The sequence below is a fragment of the Lynx canadensis genome, chromosome A3 (genome assembly GCF_007474595.2).
Source record: "Lynx canadensis isolate LIC74 chromosome A3, mLynCan4.pri.v2, whole genome shotgun sequence".
NCBI lineage: Eukaryota > Metazoa > Chordata > Mammalia > Carnivora > Felidae > Lynx > Lynx canadensis.
Genome location: NC_044305.1, coordinates 98,920,986 through 98,942,776, shown reverse-complemented (window position 1 = coordinate 98,942,776; position 21,791 = coordinate 98,920,986). Strand labels below are relative to the sequence as shown.

The 21,791-nt window shown below is 40.9% G+C and overlaps 1 protein-coding gene across 3 annotated transcripts in view; it reads left to right on the top strand.

Annotated features, from left to right (window-relative positions):
- The first annotated feature begins 3,025 nt into the window (after positions 1-3,025).
- SUCLG1 (succinate-CoA ligase GDP/ADP-forming subunit alpha) overlaps positions 3,026-21,791 on the top strand; it is a 43,603-nt gene continuing 24,837 nt past the window's right edge. The window contains exons 1-4 of one of the 3 annotated variants that reach the window (XM_030310980.1): positions 6,543-6,574; positions 7,829-7,982; positions 13,236-13,339; positions 20,659-20,775. In XM_030310980.1, coding sequence (XP_030166840.1) covers positions 6,557-6,574; positions 7,829-7,982; positions 13,236-13,339; positions 20,659-20,775 — 393 coding nt within the window. In that variant the 5' untranslated portion in view covers positions 6,543-6,556. Of the gene's footprint in view, positions 3,133-3,413; positions 3,478-6,542; positions 6,575-7,828; positions 7,983-13,235; positions 13,340-20,658; positions 20,776-21,791 lie in introns of those variants that run through there. The other 2 variants (XM_030310981.1, XM_030310982.1) reach the window with 2 other exon arrangements.

Sequence of the window (21,791 nt, the reverse complement as noted above, 5' to 3'; positions counted from 1 at the left end):
ATTTCTCACTATATAATTTTTTTGTAACTTTTGGATTTTTATTCGTGGGGAAAATTGCCTTAATTAAAAAAAATTAATAATTCTAAGTCCCATTAAATCCAATTCAAAAATGTAAATCTTATACCTAATTCAAAGCTCCTTACCCCCTCCAATGTCTGGTGCGATCTATGGCTCCACAACCTGCAGCTGGGAAGGAGTCAAGGTTTGTTTACTCCTCCTTCTTTTACTCCTTCTCCTCTTCCCTTGCTTTTGGCTCCTGCAGGGGTGGGGTGAGGTTTGGATAAAATCTCTTAAATGGGGTGATCTGAGGTTCTCTCTGGTCTTTATGCTCTGGAATGCTGTGGGTTTCTCAGTAGCTCCTCTCCTCCCACCCTGCCTAGGGAACCCCATCTGCACAGTATCCTGATGAGTTATATGCTCTTTGGCTGACCTCCTGTAAACCTCTCCCCTACACTGTCCCCCTCCTGCCCCTGGGGAGGGGGGGAATCTTCCATGGTTTTTTATGCTATGGTTCCTTGTCCCAGCAGGAGATCCTTAGGGGGAAGCTCAGCTTTCTTTCCTGGCATCAATTTCACCCATGGGATTATTACACATCTTGCCATACCAAACAATGCCCTGCCTCCAAGTGAGGGTTGTTCTAGACAGCCTCCTGCCTGGAGTTCTCCAGACAGGAAGCAAATATTAGGCTTTATGTTTAGGTCTGACATCCAAACTCAAGTTTTCCTGAATGTTCTTTGACTAGATCTACTTTAGGACACTGGGGTAGGTTCATGAACTTCTGCAGTTCTGCAAGGATTTAGCCTTGATTTAATTGCAGTCCTTTTAGTAAGGAGCCCTTTGCCACGAACTTGTCTGGTGGGGTGAGAGGAAAGGGGAACCTCAGGGGACAACTCATGACTCAGAATTCCCTCATTCAATGAATTCCAGTCTTTTGCTTATTTGAGTTGCTAGGGTGTGAGTGGGAAAATCCAAAAACAATTCTGTCCTACTCTTATTACAATCTTGAGGGAGGTATCTCCTAGGCTTCCCTCCTTAGAATGTGGAGTTACTTATGGCCTTTTGCCCTCATCTTTGGGGCTTTAGCCAAAGTTTGGACACACATGGAAATGTCCTATTCCACATCTGGTGGAACTTCAAAACATCATCCTGCCATGTGAAGATGAAAGTTCTTATCTTTAATGATAATAACTACCATTTACTGAATGTTTATAAGGTACAAAGAGCATTAACTGCTCACAACACTATTATGAGACAGGGATTTTCATACCCATCTCAGTGAGAAAAACCAGAGGTCACACAGCCCACAACAGTATGGGAATTTGAATCCAGATCTGTCTGACTCCAAAACCAATCTGCATATAAAAATAGGTAGTATAGTTAGTGCCTACTGCAACTGTCTCCTATCAATGAGCTATAGAATTGGGGCAGAGGTGTAGTTATTCTGAATGATTGAAACACCATCAAACTTTATGTGTGGATTCAATAAATAAATGTATATGCTATTTCTTATCTGTCAATTCAAGAAATAATGCTCAACAAATAATGAGTTCTCTTTTTGTGCCAGCCATTGTTCTAGATGCTGAGGATACATCAGTGTACAAAACAAGCTAAAATCCGTGTCTTGTGGGAATAAAAATTCATTACAATCATACCAGAATTCTATTTCTTGTCATCATGCATTTTACCAATTAAATAAAACTAAAAACATAACTATCATCATGTAAATGTTTAGGAAGAACTTTGCTCTTGAAAATGAGTCTTCATACTGGACCTATTTGGAAACCACTGTTTATTTTATTTCATTTGATGGGCAGGTGGATAGGGGTAAAGGGAGAGAGAGAATCTTAAGCAGACTCCACGCTCAGTGCGGAGCCAGAGTGGGGCTTAACCTCATGACCCTGGGATCATGACCTAAGTCAAAATCAAGAGTCCTTGGCTCAATCTGGGTGGGGTGAGCCACCCAGGCACCCCACCACTGATACTATTTAAATACATGATCGCAAGAACATAATACATTAGATAAGGGAGGGATTTGTGAGTAGACAAGTCCAACCCAGGACTGACAATATCTGGATCATAGAAGAAATATTGGGAAATCTCTGTTGGGTAATCCTACTCATACATCACATAGCTCAGTGTAAATTGTAATTACTACGTCAGTAAATGATCATAATTCTATTGATGAGAATGACAAGGAACCTCAGATCATGTTTGGAAGCAGGGAGAGAGATTACTTTATCTGTTTACTCTTTGACTCCTGGACTCTGAGTTTCCTTCTAAACCACTTACAGGAATGACCGGTTTGTTTAAAAAGGAGCAGTCACATTTGATCTATAACTTCAATGTTCCGGGATCCCCAGGGAAGGGGATTCACTTAGTGCTAGTCAAAGGCTGTATGATAGCTTGTTTGACCAAAAGATCCATATTCCAAGAAATTAAGTGTCAGTAAGGTAGTTTTTGGTCTTTCTCGTCATTTCCTTACCTTCACTGGACAATAGCATGAACTCACATTGTTACCATCGGTAATTCTTCCAGGTCCTCACAAGGGTATGTGGTGAGGAATAATATTGGCCTCTCCGTATGCCAGCCGAGATAAATGAAGGTCCAGATTGGTTTAAGGATACGGAAAGTTCTGCACTGCTCTTCGCACTTCATTCCTCTTGCCACTCCATCCCCTGGGTCTGAGTATCCCCTTTCCCGCTCGCTTCCCCTCCCGCACGCCTCCACCTAAACCACAAAGTCGAGGCCACCAAACTACATTTCCCACAATGCTATGCGCCGACCCGCCTCGCGTGAGGTTTTTCCTAAGCTGCCGTTGTAATTAATGTTGAATTAAAGCCACATTTCCGGGGAGCAGCCGAGTTAATGTCCTCTTCTCCGTTAAGAGACCTCTTTTCCCCTCTACCTACTGTGTCCAATGTTTGGCGAAGTCTCTGCGGCGGAATATTCATTTAGGCGACTGCCATGGCCACCCATTTCCTCTTCGAGCCTCGGCCCTTACCAGGTCCCCGGGGGCCTGGGAGTGTCATTGGTGGATGACCGCAGCTCTTGCCGCTGCCGCTGTCACTGCGACCATGGCCTCTGGCAGCAGCTGCCTGGCAGCCGCCCGCCTTCTGTCGCGCTCCTTCCTCCGTGAGTCCAGCCGAGACTCTCTTCTCCAGGTCTCCGAGAGTTCCTGGCCTCGCCGGGCCCAACGTCCCGGCCCAGGCCGTGGCTGGGCCCTCCGGGGCCGGACCTCAGCGGGGGCCTGGGAGCCGCGAGAGTGCGGCCCCACGTCGGGGACCTCCTGGGGCGGAAGGAGCTTTGCTGGAGCTTTGTGGGGTGGGGGGCGTGACTTGGGCTGCTGGCCTAAGTAGGGTGGCCGAACCCGGATTCGGGTCTGGCAGCCCTGCAGACCTGGGGGCATGCTCTAGCGCCCGCGATGATGAATGGCCGGATGGGGGCGGCATCTAGACTGCCCCTATTTGGGAGTGAGAGGTGAGGTGGTCCAGGATGAACTCAGCTGGGAGAGTTGAGCGTCTAGATTGAGAGATGGGGGAAGAATGTCTCAGTAGCAAACTGGGGAGAGGGAGTAAGGCTGCCGCTTGTTTTTGGTTTTGTTTTTGTTTTTTCCCTGTAGATTGTAGACTTAGCAGAAAGCTGGGTTCTGCACCCCAGAGTCAGCATAGCCCAGAGCACTCCTAGAAGTTTAGGTTTGGCTGGTACCTTAACCAACTATTTGCAGTGTCTCCACCAGGCGGTGTGGACTCCTCGGTTCCTGAAAAGTTAATACCCAAGGTTGCTAGTCTTTGAGTAATGCTGACTATTGAAAATTCTTGCTGTGTTCAAAGTCTCTGTGTTAGGTTGACTGTATAGGAAGAGACTTTGAAATTAACCATATCACATTTGAAGTCCGGTTAGTCCCTTATAGTCTGTGTAGTAACCCTAGGCACTTTTCTGAATCTGGTTCTCAATTTCTGTTTCCAATCCCATGAAAATAATATTTTAATGAATGTGAGACATCATCACTTGTATGGGGCACCATTATTTTGTCTACTACTAACAGTAGAAAATGATTGCCAATTAAAATTGTGCCATGCCATTATGAGTTGTCAGATGCATCCAGATTTAAGACATCTTGGAAAGTGAAAAAATGTGCATCCTGGAAATGATGAAGTACAGGATAATCTGGGCTCACTGTGCAGAATTATTGAAACAATTTATATAAGGTACCCGGGATGTAATACACACTCAGCGATAGTTTTATTCTTCCTTTCTTACACTTCCCTCCTAATTCGGCTTGTACTGAGTATTGGACAAGACTTAATTCATTTCTTGAGAAGATTACATTCCAAAAGTGTGGGAGGATGAGTATGCACTTAATAGCTACACTTCCTTAACCAGACCACATCTGGTAGGACAAACATCTGGCTAGATAACTTTGGCAAGTAGGAAAAAGTTGGGTTTATTTGGGAAAGTTTTCTGGAGATTCTTGTGTATAATTTAAAGGACAGTTGAATGTATTGTAAGCAGAAGAGAAAAAGGGATTAATTATAGCCATGTCATTCTCACCTGGGGTCCTGCTCCTCTGAGTTTCTGAAAAATCCTAGCCTCAGGTAGGTCTGCTGTCTTAGTAGGAGGAGAGTCTTAGGAGAAGTGTCTAAAGAATCAGGATCTTTAATCCACGCTTACCAATATTTAGTAACCCTTTGCTCACAGAACTGGGAGTTCTTTTTTCCTACACAGGGCCTTAAAAAACCATCAAGTGTAGTTTTCTGTTGCTCAAATGGTCTTCATTTATCCTGGTCATGTGATCAATCTGTTATTAAGAATCTGAGAGTCTGAGATCTAAACTAATTTATCTCCTATATTAGAGGGGTTACAGACTATAGTGTTTAGTGCAGAAATCCCTCTAAATTCTCCAAATCTACTCAGGCCACATTTTTAAACCCATTTCCACTTTCACTAGTAAAACAGCAGCCACAACAGTTCCACCTAGCAACTATTTTTTTTTTAGCGTGGTCACAACTTATTTATGCTCTGAGGTTAGTAATAGAACTAGAGATGCTAGAGAATTTTGTTTCCTCTGTCCTCTTAAGTTTCAGTAGCAACTGAAGGGTACATTTGTGCTGAAGGTCACAAGTGTTGCAATATTGATTTGCTTTAGGAAAAAAATAAAAAAAAAAAACCCAACTCAAACACTTTGTAGGTGTCTTCCAGAGCCCTGTTGGAATGTTTAGAAATTTTTGAGCCCAAACAACCCAAAGAACAAAGCAAGAACAAACCAGTTTTATAGTTTATGAAAAAAGGGAAAGAATCCAGTTGAAGTGAGGAAAGAAAATAAAATGAAAAATAAGGAAGGTTTCTTCCATGAACCAGTTTAACGATTTTATAAGCACATTTGAAGTTGAGTTAGTAAAGTGTTTCAAGAAACACAAAGCTATGCAAGGTCATTTTATTTTTATTTTTATTAACGTTTATTTATTTTTGAGACAGAGAGAGACAGAGCTTGAATGGGGGAGGGTCAGAGAGAGAGGGAGACACAGAATCCGAAACAGGCTCCAGGCTCTGAGCGGTCAGCACAGAGCCCGACGCGGGGCTCAAACTCACGGACCGTGAGATAATGACCTGAGCCAAAGTCGGACGCTTAACCAACTGAGCCACCCAGGGGCTCCTGCAAGGTCATTTTAAACACAAGCCAGGGATTCCTGTAGGTTGGGTCTTGTAGAATAAATAGGGAACAGGAGGCAGTATTTTTAGCCCCTGAGTTACGGTATTTTAATGCCAGAAAGTGAACTTTACAATCCAACTGGTGTCATGTCTTTATTTGGCAAATGAGGAAATAAACTCAGAAAGTTTCCTGGCCAATATCAGAATGGATATTAGAACTCAAGTTTTCTGACTCTGTAGTATTCTTTTTACTAGTACATGCTTTGTGACACTATAGTTCCCTTCTGAAGCTGTGGTCTGTGGTGTTCTTTTTTTCTTTTCTTCTTTTCTTTTCTTTCTTTCTTTTTTTCTTTCTTTCTTTCTTTCTTTCTTTCTTTCTTTCTTTCTTTCTTTCTTTCTTTCGAGAGAGCTCAAGCTGGGGAGAGGGGCAGAGAGAAAGAATCTTAAGCAGTCTCCATGCCCAATGCCAGTGCCTGATGCAGGGCTCGATCCCATAACCCTGGGATCATGACCTGAGCTGAAACCATGAGCCGGATGTTCAACCAACTGAGCCACTCAGGCACCCCTCTTTTTCTTTTTAATTTTCATTCTTTTTTCATTTTTGGCAGCCTTGTTGTTTTGTTGAGGTGACTACCCTGCTCAAAGATGCCACCTGCCTTTTTCATGTGTTTGCCAAGTTGTGTAAGCTGATTTTGGAATCAGGCAAATATTCAGAAGTGTAGTTGGGGAAAGGGGACCCTCAACAGTGATGTTTCTGATATTAGTATCTGTTGCCATTGCATCTGAGAAGCAAATCTCTATTTGAGAAATATGAAATGGTCTTCATCTAAATGTACCAGCGTAGCCATGAGGAAGTAATGTGATTTTCTGACCTCAAATTCATTTTTCCACAGAAGCATAATTGGGGATGTTCAAAATAATTTCCGTAAGTATAGGAAAACAGTCTCGTTTTACCAAAGGACAGGAGTGTTGTTGCTATAGCCCCCCCCCTTTTATTACATTATAATATTTCTAAAATTGAGATGTGTCTTATAATTGAGCATATCTACAATAAATTGGCAGCATTTTTTCTCTTATTAGTCCTTAATAGTACTTCAGTAGTATTTTAGATTTGATGAACTATGGCACGTTTGGCCAGCTAAGCTTCATTTGTAAGTAAATATTAAATGAATATATAATTTCGCATTTGAGTAGTGGATTGTTTGGGGTTTGGGAGTTAGCAGCTGCCGAGTTACTCTGCTATAAAGTTCTATAGGCAGGGACCACGATAGTGTATATATTTTATACACATATATAATATGCCATTGGTAAATATCCATTTATTAAATTTATAAGTGCATGCATGAATAAATGAGTAACAAGGAACACAGTTTGTGAGGTAATTTGGAAGAGGAGTATTTTCATGAACAGAGTCTCTGATTATTGGTTGGGAGCATGGGAGTGGTCAAAAAAGGCTATGGTTTGAGTCCCATCTGGGCAGGCGCTCTCTGGCCATAGGTTCATCATGCATCCCACAGCCATTTCATAAATGATGTGGTTGCTCTCTTTGGGGAAGAGGACTCAGCATGTGACTAACTGGATGATACAAATTTATCACCCTTATTGAAGGCACATCCCTCTCATTACTCAGCCCCTTTCCTCCATAGCTTTTGTTACAGTGCAACTCGTGTAGTTTTGTGTTTCTTTGTTTAATATTTAGCTGTCTTACAGGGTAGGACTCTTCTTGTGGGTAGGACCCGAGCCCATCTTGTTGGCTTCTGAATCCCTAGTACCTGGCAGATAGCTTGGCACAAAGAACACCTCAGAGCAGTGTGGTCTTCTCATTCTGCATTGATAATCATAATGATATAGATAGCGAAGAGTGAAATAGCACTTGCTGTACCCTAGGCATCATTCTATGTGCTCTTTATATTATGAACTCATTTAATTCTCATATTGCCTATGAGGCACATAATATTACTGTCCCCATTTTTCTCACAGTGAGGCTGCACCTTTAAAAATGTTTCATAGGGTAAAAAGTTACAAGTGTATGTGTATATACTACATAATATTTGTAGACATGGATTAGTATATTTACAGATAAACATATATAGGATATGCATGAGGACATATATGAAACATTTCTCATTGGACTTATCTTAAAATATGAATTATATGACTTACCTTTGTGTTCATGTAGGATGTTAACCCAGTATGGGGAGCATACCGGCCACTTTGCTACCCAGTTTACAAGCATCATCTGATAACAACATCACAGAATCCTTGTGGGCAGCTGTTATTCCATTTACAGTTGGGAAGACTGAGGTTAAGGGAGATCAAAAGATCTGTCCCAGGTCAGTGGCTGGTGATCAGCAGAGCATGAACTCAAGCCTAGGCCTTTCTGTTTCCTTAGAGCCCTTTTCAGACACTCCTGGGATGCAGTCCCAAGGTTAGGCTGCCCGATTTCTAAGAACCTGGAGAGAAGGCATCACCACCACGTTCCCTGGAGATGGCCCAAGGTGTGGCAGCTGCAGCCTTCACCATTGGGAAATTCTTCCTGGTGGCGAACCTCAGGCCTTCCTGCCGCCCTAATATGTAATTTAAATCACTCATTTTCTCTTTCTTTCTTTCTTTCTTTCTTTCTTTCTTTCTTTCTTTCTTTCTTTTGGTAATGTTTATTTATTTATTTTGAGAGAGAGAGAGAGAGACAGAGACAGAGACTGAGAGAGAGACTGTGCGTAGGTGTGCACATGTAAGCATGGGAAGGACAGAGGGAATCCCAAGAAGACTCTGTGGTGTCAGTGCAGAGCCCGGCCTGGGGCTTGATCTCATGAACCATGAGATCATGACCTGAGCTGAAATCAAGATCCAGACCCTCAACTGACTGAGCAACCCAGGTGCCCCTAAAATGCTCATTTTCTTAACATTAGTTAAGTTAGGTAGCTCATCATCTGTTGATATACCATTTGTCTTTAGTTGTGTTTCTTGTTCATGGCCATTATCCATTTTTCTGTTAGGCTTTGGTCTCTACCTTGTTGGTGCTTCATGTTGCTAAAGTTAATTCCTTGTCTGTTAATGTGTTATGAAAACACTTCCTGGTCTGTCACTGCCTTATCTCTACTTACGGTATGTTTTGCTTTAAGCTCTTTCTTTTTTCCTGTTGTGAAATAGTCTATTTACATCACATTACTGCATCTGGATTCTATTTGCTTTAATAAAAAAAAAAAAGGTTAGTATGGAATTTGTACTAGATTAAGATAAAAGCTTTGGGGACTGCTAGCAGCATTTAGGGTTGGACTTCTGTGCAATATTTAGAAGAATTTTAGGGAAACCTGTGATCTTTACATGTACAAAAATGGATGTAGGTTTTTCTCCCCTTCTTTCCTGTTAAGTAGGAAAAATGAGATGGAACTTGTGACATTTAGCTTGATAGAGGTGTGTTTTTTATAGACCCTGTCTCTTGTCCTGAAATTCAGTGAACATATGTTGTACCACGACTCTGTAAGGTACTTTACCATATGGGAGACACTATGGTATACAAGACATGGGCCTTATAGTCATGGCATTTACATTTAGAAGTTCCAAAGTATTTAGATGGTACTTGAAATAATCTTGAACTAAATTTAACCTTAAATAATTTTTCTGAGAAATAAGGCAGTAAACAAAGTAGCAGATTGTGTGCACCCATCCGTACATAGTGTGTGGCATAAGTATTATATACCACATAAAAGTGTTTGCAGGTTCCATTCTTCTTAATCTCAGATCCCCTAAACACGCCCCGTTATATTCACAAGTCATGAATGTCATGTGAAGACTTAAGGATTCCTCACTGTCCAATGTTTTATTTAAATGTGAACTTACATGAATTAATGCAAGTGAAATTCTCAGGGAGTTGAGTACCATTGACTCTCTTAATTGAAAGGTGAAAGGTATTTGCAAGATGGTGGGACCACTCGTGTATGCCTTGTGTTCTTGATTTAACCGTACGAAATCACTTTCTCTAGTTACTTGGTAGTTTTATAGAGGTCAGGTTAGCATTTAAAACCAAAATGTGACTGAGCATCTTTTAGTGGTGGACGGACAGTTGAAGATCTGTGCTGTAAACCACTTTGCTTTCTTCAGCAGAAGTAGAATAGACTATTTTTCATTACTTTGGGCGTTTGATTGATGGTTTGAGTGGAGAGGTAATCAAGTAGGGAAAGAACATGCATAGAGCTGGTCTGACAGATTTAATGTTTACAGCAGCTAGTCGCTTGCTCTCTTGCTCTCTGCCAGGCCAAATGAAAGAGATCGGTGGGATTGTGGGAAGGAAGGGGAAGAGGTGCAGGAGTGGGGATGAGGAGAGGCTGCTTTCTTGGAGAGCCTCCAGCCTGCGATTCTGGGCCATGATATTATAAAGTAGGAAAGGATGAGGAAAAGAATGATAGAAGTAAGAATTCGGTGAGTTTTGCTTGGAATGTAAGCATATTTTGCATTATTTCCATCCTGAAGCTGTAGAGGAGGCACAGATGAAGGTGAGGAGAACTATAAAGTACAGTCAGCCTCTGTACTTAGGTCCTCCTCACAGCCATGGTATCTGGGAGAATGTGCTTGGTGTAAAAGGCCAGAGATAGGGCAGGCTCCTCTGGGGTGGGGTGAGTTTCTGGGATTAAAAGAGCATTTTTGGTGATTATGGAGTACCACTATCATGGCTTGCTGGGGCGCCTCAGGTTTTCCTTTGAGTTTCAGAGACTGTTTTGATTGCTAGCATCTCTCATTCAGTTGACCTACATGTCCTGGAGCAGTATTTTGGAAAAAGAGGCATATAGTAGTCAGTGGCTCCTTATCTGGGATCTCCTGTGACATGTTGATCTTTACTATGCAGGTGCACGTGTCTGGTTAGATGATCTGAGGCCAAGGGGTTGCATGGGCTAGAATTAGGGCAGATGTGAAGAGAGTTTTTAGTTGCGGAGAGATTACAGCCATTGCCGGGAACCATACAACCCTCTACTTCTTTAGGAGGTTGGAAGTCAATAAAGTAGCAGGGATTTTAGGTGTGAACTGCTGGTAGTCTGGGGCTCATTTTGGAGGTAGCCCCAGTGAGGAATCCATCCCTTAACCCTATCCTCTCTGACCTCCCGGCCCCAAACCCTCCCCTACCCCCCAATAGGCACAGACTGAGTTGGGACAGGAGAGTTTATCTACCCCAGATGTCCAAGGCCTATTCCTACCACAGTACTTTTCAACTGTACTTCTGGCCCGCTTTATGTCAGTTCAGGTGAATTGTGGGTCTCTTGAGGGCTGAGACTCTTATTCAACACTTTATCCTTCATACTTGGTATTGTGGCTTGGCATAGGTGATCCACAGTGTTGACTGAATAAATGAATGATGACAACTCCAGGAACTAGGGTATGTGCTTGATTATTCTAGCATCCTCATTTCAGTACCGGTGACACCTTGTCTGGCATCATGTAGGTTTCTTGTTAGGGCAAAATATCGGGAATTTCTTGTGTTCAAACATATATTTTAGATTTGGCTCAAAGGTCATGATAGTCTATTATAGCTTAGCTGCAGTTACATCTATATGAGCGTGGGCTCATACAGTAGATGAGAGATCCCATGCACACGTGCACACACATGCCCACACATATGCATGGCAGATCTCCCAAGATCGACTTCACCAGAGGTTTAGAATGTCAAGGTCAACTGCACAGGCTGAGCAATACCAAAGGGCTAGGAAACTGTAAGGTCAGCTGCTCTTCATCACACTTTCTGATGCAGTTTTTGTGGGCACCAGAGATCTTGGGTTGTGAAGTCTTAAGCTCCATAAATCTAGGAGGTCTGGAGTAGAAGAAGAAGATAGTGATCTTAGTTGTTCTGCTCTTGAGCCCATGCTTTATGGATGTAGGCAGACCTGTCTTTTCTCGGGGTGATAGGGCCACTCCTGCTCCTGTGGATGGAGAGGTGAACTGTCTGATTTCTCCTTTCTTAAGAGTGATTATAAGAATTCTTGTGGAGGGCCCAGCTTTACCTTCAAAAAGCAAGTATTGCCTTTTAGCAAGTATGCACTCCAGATACCCTGATCTTATAATTTGATCTTGTAATCGAATGTGTTATCCTGTCTGAAAATTCCTGATGGTGGACCATGTATTGAAGATTCCAGGAATAGAAAGGACTGGTGAAGCAGATTCTGTCAGGAATAGCAGTGGGAATACTTCCACAAGTATAGTGGTTGTGGGTCTCCAGCTGTGAGAATGGAGCCATTGGCAAGAATGGGTCTTAAGTGACAGCACTGGCTAGGGTGAGCCCTGAGGCTGCAAATTCCCTTTGTAGGGTCTGCTGTCCTAGGTTCAGGTGCTTGGCTGTGCCCACTGTGGCAGGACTTGACCCTCAGTGCCCCCTAATGGTCCCTCGTTCAGCATACTCCAGTTCAAAAATGCAGCTCTCTGTTACCCAGCAGATCTATGTGCACATAGAACACTCCTCTCCCAGTTGAGAAGGGTGAATCTTGGCCTGTCTCTTCCCTAGAGGTACAAGGGATTCCAAAATTCAAAGTTGTTAGAAACTGAGGTATGCACAGGAGTTGAAGACTGCTCAAGAGATACCCAAAGGGCCAGATACAGATCAGTTATGGAGCCTAAGGTCTGAGGATTTAGGAGGGCAAGAGGCAGCGATTCAAAACAGAAAGCATGGAGTAGACTCTGGACAAATACGTCATAAGATGTTCTTTTCTAGAGTTAGCTTCTATGGGTTAATTCAATGGTAAGAGGATGGCCTGACACTTCAAAAGGGCCAGGGATGGGCCACAGAGACAGCAAGTTGGGGCTATAATGAAGGTTTTAAAGTAGTAATGTTTAAGACATTAAGTAGTAATGATGTAAGACACCAGACCTTACATATAGAAGATGTCAAATTGAGTAACCTTGGGTTGTGTATTAGACAAGTTTTATCTCTGACTTAAGATTGAATGTTAACATTTAATGTTAATATTTAATGTTATTTTGGGGAATGACTTGCAGAGTAGTTCTTACAAGCTCTCCTAACAAAGTGTGCCTCTTCACTTACCTGTTATTTATAGATGCTGGGCTTTAACAGATTGGGTAAGGAAGGGGCGTCTGCCTGGCTTAGTCGGAGGAGCATGTGACTCTTGATCTCGGGGTTGTGAGTTTGAGCCTCACACTGGGTGTAGAGATTACTAAAAAAATAAGGAAACTTAAAAAAAAAAAAAGGTTGAGTAAAATGGGCAAAGCATGTGGCTGTTTAGCAAACATTATTAGTACAAATGATACCTGGTCCCTGGATTTAATTTGAGCCATTTGTCTTTGGGGAATGAAAATTCTAAGCTTAAGCTTTTCTTTATACATTTAGAAAAGGATACAAGATTGTGGTTCTTGGTAGAGGGGATACTGGAGAAGAGAACAGTGTCCTTTTTTGTTTGTTTCTCTATTTCTGTAGTCTTTGTGTGTCACTTAAATTTTCCATGATCACAAGATAGCCCCTGTATTAGAGGGTTTGGGGTGGTTGTGTTTTTTTGTTTGTTTTTTTTTTGTGTGTGTGTCACTAAGTTCAATTCATGGTCCAATAGTTTGGAGAAATTATAATGTGTCATATTTTCTTTACTTTTCAGGGCAACAGAATGGAATTCGGCATTGTTCCTATATAGCTTCTCGGAAACATCTCTACGTTGATAAAAATACGAAGGTTATTTGCCAGGGTTTCACCGGTAAGCAGGTACGTGTCAAGATGTTTTATAAAGATGCATACTACATATACAAAAACATTTTAAACTCTTTTCTATGTTTTAATATCACAAAAGTTATAATATATGATTGTTGCAGAAAAGCATACAGTACAGTGATGGAATTATATCTTGTTGGTGGTGGTGGGGGGTGGTGGGGCTGGGTACTATAGTCAGCCTATAAGATGAAAACTCTGTTTAAACTTACCTTGACAGTCCCTCCCCAGGGACTAACATGATGTTAGAAACCCACATACTCTCTTTCAGCCAGTTTAACACCACTGGTTTTCCCCCAGCACTGGAATAGATTACTGTTTCTTCAATTGACTACTAGGTAAAGTAGATGGCGTGTGTTTAGGCCTTTTGCAAAAAACATGCACAGCTAAACACAGATCAGTGTGGGGAAATGCTTATGCCCAGAGAGGCTCCTGGGAACTGAGATACGCGGAAGAATCAGCACACCTACTTTTCTCATTTTGGACTCTCTCTGGGCAAATGGTCTTCAAGGGGGCTAGCAGGCAAAATTGCCTGAAGTATTTTAATTTGTTCTCATTCACTTATATTCATTGTCTCTCCCTACCCCTGCTTACATCCTAGAATTTGCAAAAGTTTTAAATATATGTGCAATGTGATTCCACAATAAGATGCAACATAAGAATCTCCTTTCCTGCCTTCCTATCATTCTATGCTATAATGCATATTCTACATTTATATGTCTATAAAGTAGATTCATAAAAGAAAAATTGAGTGTTAAGATTCTGTGTATTTAAAATTTTAATAGCTATTGTAAATTACCCTTTAAAACATTTATACAAATTTATAGTTCCATCATAATAGATGCAGATGTTTTTAAAATAAAGGAATACTACCAAATCAATTAGAAGATAGCCATGAGTCTTAACCCGTAGTATCCCTTTCATTCTTAAAAGAAGATATGGCAAGATAAAAGCAGTTAATGACTTTTTGTGTGTGATTTAAAAGTTAATGATTTTTCTGTAATTAAAAGAATTGTCTGTTCTGTGGCATTTTGGTAATCTAGGGTAGGAGTTGTCAAGTTTATTCTGGAAAGGACCAGATTATAAACATTAGACTTAGTGGGCCACACAGTCTCTCTCACAACTACTCAATGACATTGTAATAACAGCAAAAGCAGCTATAGATAATATGTCAATGAATGGGCATGGTTGTATACCAGTAAAACAGTTTTAAAACTAGTGGCAGACCATACCTTCAAGCCATAGTGTTCCAACCCTTGATCTATAGGATTATACCTAAATATTCAAGTATCTGTAACTTTTGTTTAAAAACAAAAGTTTAAAACACACTGAAAACTATAGAAAGCTTATGAAAGAAATTGAAGAAGACACAAAAAATGGAAAAAGATTCCATGCTCCTGGATAGGAAGAACAAATATTGTTAAAATGTCAACACTATCCAAAGCAATCTACATATTCAGTGCAATCCCTAACAAAATAACACCAGCATTCTTCACAGAGCTAGAACAAACAATCCTAAAATTCGCATGGAACCAGAAAAGACCCCAAATAGCCAAAGCAATCATGAAAAAGAAAACCAAAGCAGGAGGCATCACAATCCCAGACTTCAAGCTATACTACAAAGCTGTAATCATCAAGACAGTATGGTATTGGCACAAGAACAGACACTCAGATCAATGGAACAGAAGAGAGAACCCAGAAATGGACCCACAAACGTATGGCCAACTAATCTTTGACAAAGCTGGGAAGAATATCCAGCAGAATAAAGACAGTCTCTTCAGTAAAAGGTGCTGGGACAACTGGACAGCGACATGCGGAAAAATGAACCTGGACCACTTTCTTACACCGTACACAAAAATACTCAAAAAGAGTGAAAGACTTAAACGTAAGACAGGAAGCCATCAAAATCTTCAAGGAGAAAACAGGTAAAAACCTCTTTGACCTCAGCTGTAACAACTTATTACTCAACACGGTTCTGGAGGCAAGGGAAACAAAAGCAAAAATGAACTATTGGGACCTCATCAAAATAAAAAGCTTCCACAGAGCAAAGGAAACAATTAGCAAAACTAAAAGGAATGGGAAAAGATATTGGCAAATGACATATCAGATAAAGGGTTAGTATCCAAAATCTATAAAGAATTTACCAAACTCAACACCCAAAAAACAAATAATCCAGTGAAGAAATGGGCAAAAGACTTGAATAGACACTTCTCCAAAGAAGACATCCAAATGGCCAACCGACACATGAAAAAATGCTCATCATCAGGGAAATACAAATCAAAACCACAATGAGATACCACCTCACACCTGTCAGAATGGCTAACATAACAACTCAGGCAACAACAGATGTTGGCAAGGATATGGAGAAAGAGGATCTCTTTTGCACTGGTGGTGGGGATGCAAACTGGTGCAGCCACTCTGGAAAACAGTATGGAGGTTCCTCAAAAAATTAAAAATAGAACTACCCTATGACCCAGCAATTGCACTGGTAGGTATTTACCCAAGGGATACAGGTGTGCTGTTTCAGAAGGGCACGTGCACCCCAAAGTTTATAGCACTGCTATTGACAATAACCAAAGTATGGAAAGAGCCCAATGTCCATCGATGGATGAATGGATAAAGAAAATGTGGTATATATATACAACGGAATATTACTTGGCAATCAAAAAGAATGAAATCTTGCCATTTGCAACTACATGGGTGGAACTAGAGGGTATCATGCTAAGTAAAATTAGTCAGTCAGAGAAAGACAAATATATGACTTCACCCATTTAAAGAATTAAGGATACAAAACAGATGAACATAAGGGAAGGGAAGCAAAAATAATACAAAAATAGGGAGGAGGACAAAATATAAGAGACCCTTAAATATAGAGAACAAACAGGGTTGTTGGCGGGAGTGTGGAGGGGGGATGGGCTAAATGGGTAAGGGGTATTAAGGAATCTACTCCTGAAATCATTGTTGCACTGTATGCTAACAAACTTGGATGTAAATTTAAAAAATAAATAAATTATAAAAAAAATAAAAGTAAATAAAGTACTTACAAATTGCTTTAAAATTCCATAGGTCTGGGGTTTTTTAAAAAATGAACTTGGTTAGAAGGTTTTTGATACAAAATGTCCTTTTGCTTTTTTACTTTTTTTCTGAAATTATTGGCACAAAAATGAGTTATTTTCTTGAAATAACTGGACCTTTCTTCTATTCCTCTACTATCTTAAAAAAAAAATCCACATCAAAAAAAAAAAAAAAAAAGGAACACCTGAAACCTTTAAATTTTGTTCCTAGGTAAAATTGGTTTATTTATTCTGATAACCATAAATTTTATGAGTATTAACTTCCATGTATATGTATTCTAAAGAAAGCTCATGCTTGGGGCGCCTGGGTGGCTCAGTTGGTTAAGTGTCCAGCTTCGGATCAGGTCATGATCTCGCGGTTCGTGAGTTCGAGCCCCGTGTCGGGCTCTTTGCTGACAGCTCAGAGCCTGGAGCCTACTTCAGCTTCTGTGTCTCCCCTTCTCTCTGCCCCTCCTCTCCTCATGCTCTGTCTCTCTGTCTAAAAAATAAATAAAAACATTAAAAAAAAAAAAAGCTGATGCTCATCTAAGATTTGAAGTACATTTTATCACTCCTCAGCCAATTAAAATCATTTTCAGTCCTCTTTTGGTTATATATTAATTGTGTTAGCATATAATCAAATGTTTGATTAATCCAAATTCTCTGTTTATTATATATGATGTTTTTGTTTGTTTACTAAACTCTTTTTGATCCTATGGCATCTTATCCTATGACCTTTTTTTAAAAGAGCAGTTGTCCATGGTATAAGCAATATTTGAAACTATCTGTGCTTCCTGAATTAAGTGATGGTTTGCCTAAATATTGAAAGCCAAGGTGGTTTCAGTGTCTTTCAGTTACTTGCAATTGCATTCTCATTTACTTTTTTTTTTTTAAGTAATTGGGAACCTTACTTGTCTCATATTAGTTAAGATTCTGTTATTATAGGGGTGCCTGGGTGGCGCAGTCGGTTAAGCGTCCGACTTCAGCCAGGTCACGATCTCGCGGTCCGGGAGTTCGAGCCCCGCGTCGGGCTCTGGGCTGATGGCTCAGAGCCTGGAGCTTGTTTCCGATTCTGTGTCTCCCTCTCTCTCTGCCCCTCGCCCGTTCGTGCTCTGTCTCTCTCTGTCCCAGAAATAAATAAACGTTGGAAAAAAAAAAAAATTAAAAAAAAAAAAAAAGATTCTGTTATTATAGAGATAACAATGAAGTCTGAAATTTTGAGTTTATCTTCATAGGAAATCTATGTTTTGTCTCGTTCTTTTTTTGGCGTATACATTGTTCCACGTATGAATGAGGAGTATTTGTATTTCAGAGTGGATTTCAACAATGCACATTTCCAGTAGGTGGAATTTCTGGTACTGGATTTGAACTCCTAAAACTATTTCTATTCTTACCTGGATGGTGATAATGGGGAAACTAAGGAAAATAAGCTTATTAACAGCTTTTAGCCCTACTTAGGACTAAAAAATAAGTCCATTTGAATTTGTTTAACAGAGTAGTAATCTAGGGCAGTGCTTCTTAAGCTGTCTAGAGTGAAAGACCAATTTGGGTGTTTGTTTGCTTTTAGTTTTCAATCTAATGCAGACCAATATTTTTAGCAAAAGAAAAGTTACAACAATATCATATTGCTATAAAAGTTGGCAAACACTGTCATTTTTATTTTTGTTTTTTAACTTATTTTTTTTCTTGTTTTTTCATTTTTCTTTCCTTTGTTTTTTGTAATTTTTTTATTCTTTTTCTTTTTGTGTTTATCTCACTGAAGACCAGCTAGAGTCTACAAACTACACTTTGAATAGCATTGCTTAAAGAGAGAGCATTGGCTTGTGGTTCTTTTCAAAACTCCATCATTGACTTTAGACAAGTTAGTTAACATGCTTGGGTCTAAGTTATCTATTTTGAAAAGTGAAGAAGTTGAATCAGGAAATTTCTGAAGTCCCTTGTGAAGTCCCAATTATTATGCCTGTAATAGAATTTGAGTAGTTGGGTCAGCATTTTTAGGTCTCTATAGAATGACCATATAGATCCATTCAATTTCAGCAATTGCTTATTGAGTGCTTACTGTATGTCTTGTGTTGGTTTAGGTGCCATTTCTCAGTGAACAAAGTAGTAAGAAATCACTGCCTTCTTAGAATTTATATTTAGTGGTGGGAGGGAGAAAAACATGGCAACAAAACCAATGAGTAAATTTTGTGGTTCGTTAGAGAGTATAAATGCTTTCTGGAAAAAATAAGCCAGAGGTAGAAGTGTGTGTATGTGTGTGGAGTTGTGGTGGTGTTCAGGTTGGGGAAGGGGGGATTTTACATCAGGTGGTCAGGGGAAGCCTGACCTGAGTCAAGATCTAAGGGAGATGTGAGAGCAAAGCAAGTGGATGGGGATCAAGGGAAGTGCATTCAAGGCAAAGGGGACAGCAAGGCCGTGAGGCAGGAGTGTGCCTGTTGTGTGTGGTAGCCACAAGGCCAACGTGACTGGAGTGAAATGAGCAGTGGGAGAATAGTAAATGAGGCCAGGCAGTGAAGGAGTTCCGATGTGAGGATGCAGGTTGAGTATTGACTTACGGGCCCGTATAAGGAGTTTGGTTTTGACTGTGAATGAAGTGGAAAACCACTGGAGAGTTTTGATCAGAGGAGTGTTAGGATCTTGCTTATGTTTTAACAGGATTATTCTGGCTGCTGTGTTGACAACAGATGAAAGGGAGCCAAGAGCAATATTCTTTCAAGAGTTGATGGTGACTTAGACCATGGTGGTAGCAGTAGAAGGGATGAGACACTGTCAGGTATATTTTGAAGTTAGGGCAATACTGTGTCTGATGTGAGATAGAAGAAAAAGAGAATCAAGGATGACTTCAGTACTTTTGATCTGGCATCTGTTAGGAGTGGAATTGTCATTCACCCAGATGGGGGGGAGTGGGAGGGGAGTTTGGGGGGTGGGCAGGAATTTGGTTTTGAGCACATTCAGATGCCTGCCAGTTAGTTCTCCAAGTGGAAATGTCAGGTGGGCAGTTGACAGTGTGAGTTTGGAGCTCAAAGAAAAGGTTTGGGTTGGGTATGGAGGGGTGTGTGTGTGTGTGTGTGTCTGTGTGTGTGTCTGTGTGTGTGTCTGTGTGTGTATGGGAGGAGTCGCCAAATGGATTATTGCCATTATAAGGGATGAGATCCTCAGGGGCCAAATTTAGATGCAAAAGAGAGGTCTAAGGAGAGAGAGAAAGAAGAGGACAACCAGGGGAGGTAGAGCCCTAGAAGCCTCGTGAAAAATAGTCTTTCAATTTATGGAGACATTTTTGGTTGTTACAACAGCTGAGTGGGGTGGAGAGGAGAGTGTGGTACTGGAATCTACTGAGTAGAGGCCAGGGATGCTGCCAAACATTGTGCAAAGCACAGAGCAACTTTCTATAACGACCAATCCACGGGACCCAAATGTCTGTAGTGCTGAGGTTGAAGAGGGAGAGTGAATGGATAGGGAACTACGGGATGTTGGCTGGGCAGCATTAAAAGCTTGCCTTAAGGTTAGTGATCAGTATTTTGAAGTGAGATTAGTTAGCATGGTTCTGTTTTTTTCTCCAGCTACTGGTTGACTGCACATGTATGATTTTAGAGTAGGTAGGGAACTGGATTTAACCAAGATTGTGATTTTGTTAGATGTGTAAGTTGAAGTGAGAGAGAGCCAAGGTTGTTGTGTGTTTATAATGATTGACCATGGATTTTAAACTGCATAAATGAGGGATCTGAGGACGTCAGGAGCTGGGGAACAGTGAAAAAGAGGTGTTAGTTTAAGTAAACACACAGATGTTTCTGACCATCAGCCAAATTTGAAAATTGAATAAAGGGAGATCCCCTTTAAAAAAAAACAACGGGCACCTGGGTGGCTCAATCGGTTAAGCTCAGGTTATGATCTCACAGTTTGTGAGTTTGAGCCCCACATCGGGCTCTGTGCTGACAGGTCAGAGCCTGGAGCCTGCTTCAGATTCTGTGTCTCCCTCTTTCTTCTCCACCCCCACTTGCGCTCTGTCTCTCAAAAATGCATAAACATTAAAAAAAAATTTTTTTAAAGACTCCAAACAACACCTGTTTTGGCTTTGCAGAGCCCTGGATTGTTTCAGGGTTCAGAGCTGGGTTTAGCAAGTTGTTGAGAATGCTGGATATATGTTACTATCACATTCTGGGAAATAGTTAACCTATTTGTTTTTCTTTTCTAAGTTGCTGAAGATTGCCTTTAGGCTTCCCAGCCTGTCTTTTCTCATGAGTCTTGCGCTTTTTTTCCCCTCAGGGCACCTTTCATAGCCAGCAGGCACTGGAATATGGCACCCAACTAGTTGGAGGAACCACTCCAGGGAAAGGAGGCAAGACACATCTGGGCTTACCAGTCTTTAATACTGTGAAGGAGGTAATTAATGGTACCGAGTTTGCTAATAAAGAAAAGCAGGAGAAGAGCAAGCACACTTTGGATAGAGATCTTAATTGTGTCCCTTTCAGGAGAGTCACTTGCTATTTTAAAATCCAGTAACGTAGAAACCAGTAGGTTCGATTTAGTCACCCAGACTCAGGATGTCTTCCCGACAGCCAGTGTCATTTTCTTTATAGGCATTCATATGAGCTGGTAAGGGGAGAAGTGCTGTAGGTTGGCTTCTGTTTGGCTTATAATCCTTTCCTTACTCTTCCTCCAGGATGTTAGCAGCACACATGTCAGCTTCTACCCCCTAACACTTACCGAGAAAGGGCTCTTTGCCAGGCACTGTGCTACGTGCTTTATATACATTGCTTCATTCAGGCCTCGTCACCACCCAGTGAGGTGCAGGTGCTGTCACCATCCCCATTCTGAAGACAAGGATACATGCAGAGAGGTTAAGGGTCCTGCCCATAGTTCGTGGCTGAGAAGTGGTAGACTTAGCATGGCTCAGGGTAAGCAGTTTGGTGTGCCTGTGAAAAAACTGAGCTTTGAAGTCAGACTGACAAATCACAGAGCCCTAGTCTCTTCCCCAAATTGCTGCTTTCTTAGTCATTTTTAAAGTATGTTGAAGTAAACTTTAATTCCGTGTTACAAAATTAATATTTGCTTATTGTAAAACTTCAGATGATATAAAAGCATGTAAAGTTAAATTTTATAGTGTTTTCCACATCCCAGATTTTACCTTTCTCGAGAGCTCATTTCAGGTCAGTGTGTATTCTTTCATTTTCTTTCTGCACTTGCATGAATATATAGGAAAGTAATAGTATTATAAAAGAAGCGATGGTGTAAATTCTCACCTATTTAATAAAAAAATCTAGGAAATAAACGTAGTACTTGGGACCGATGTACTGGTGATAAAAGATGCATGCCTCCCCATATTCTTAAAAGAGTTTTAAGACATGTTTTCAAGTATCACATTTTTTAAAAGTACAGATTTATACTTAATCTCTTTT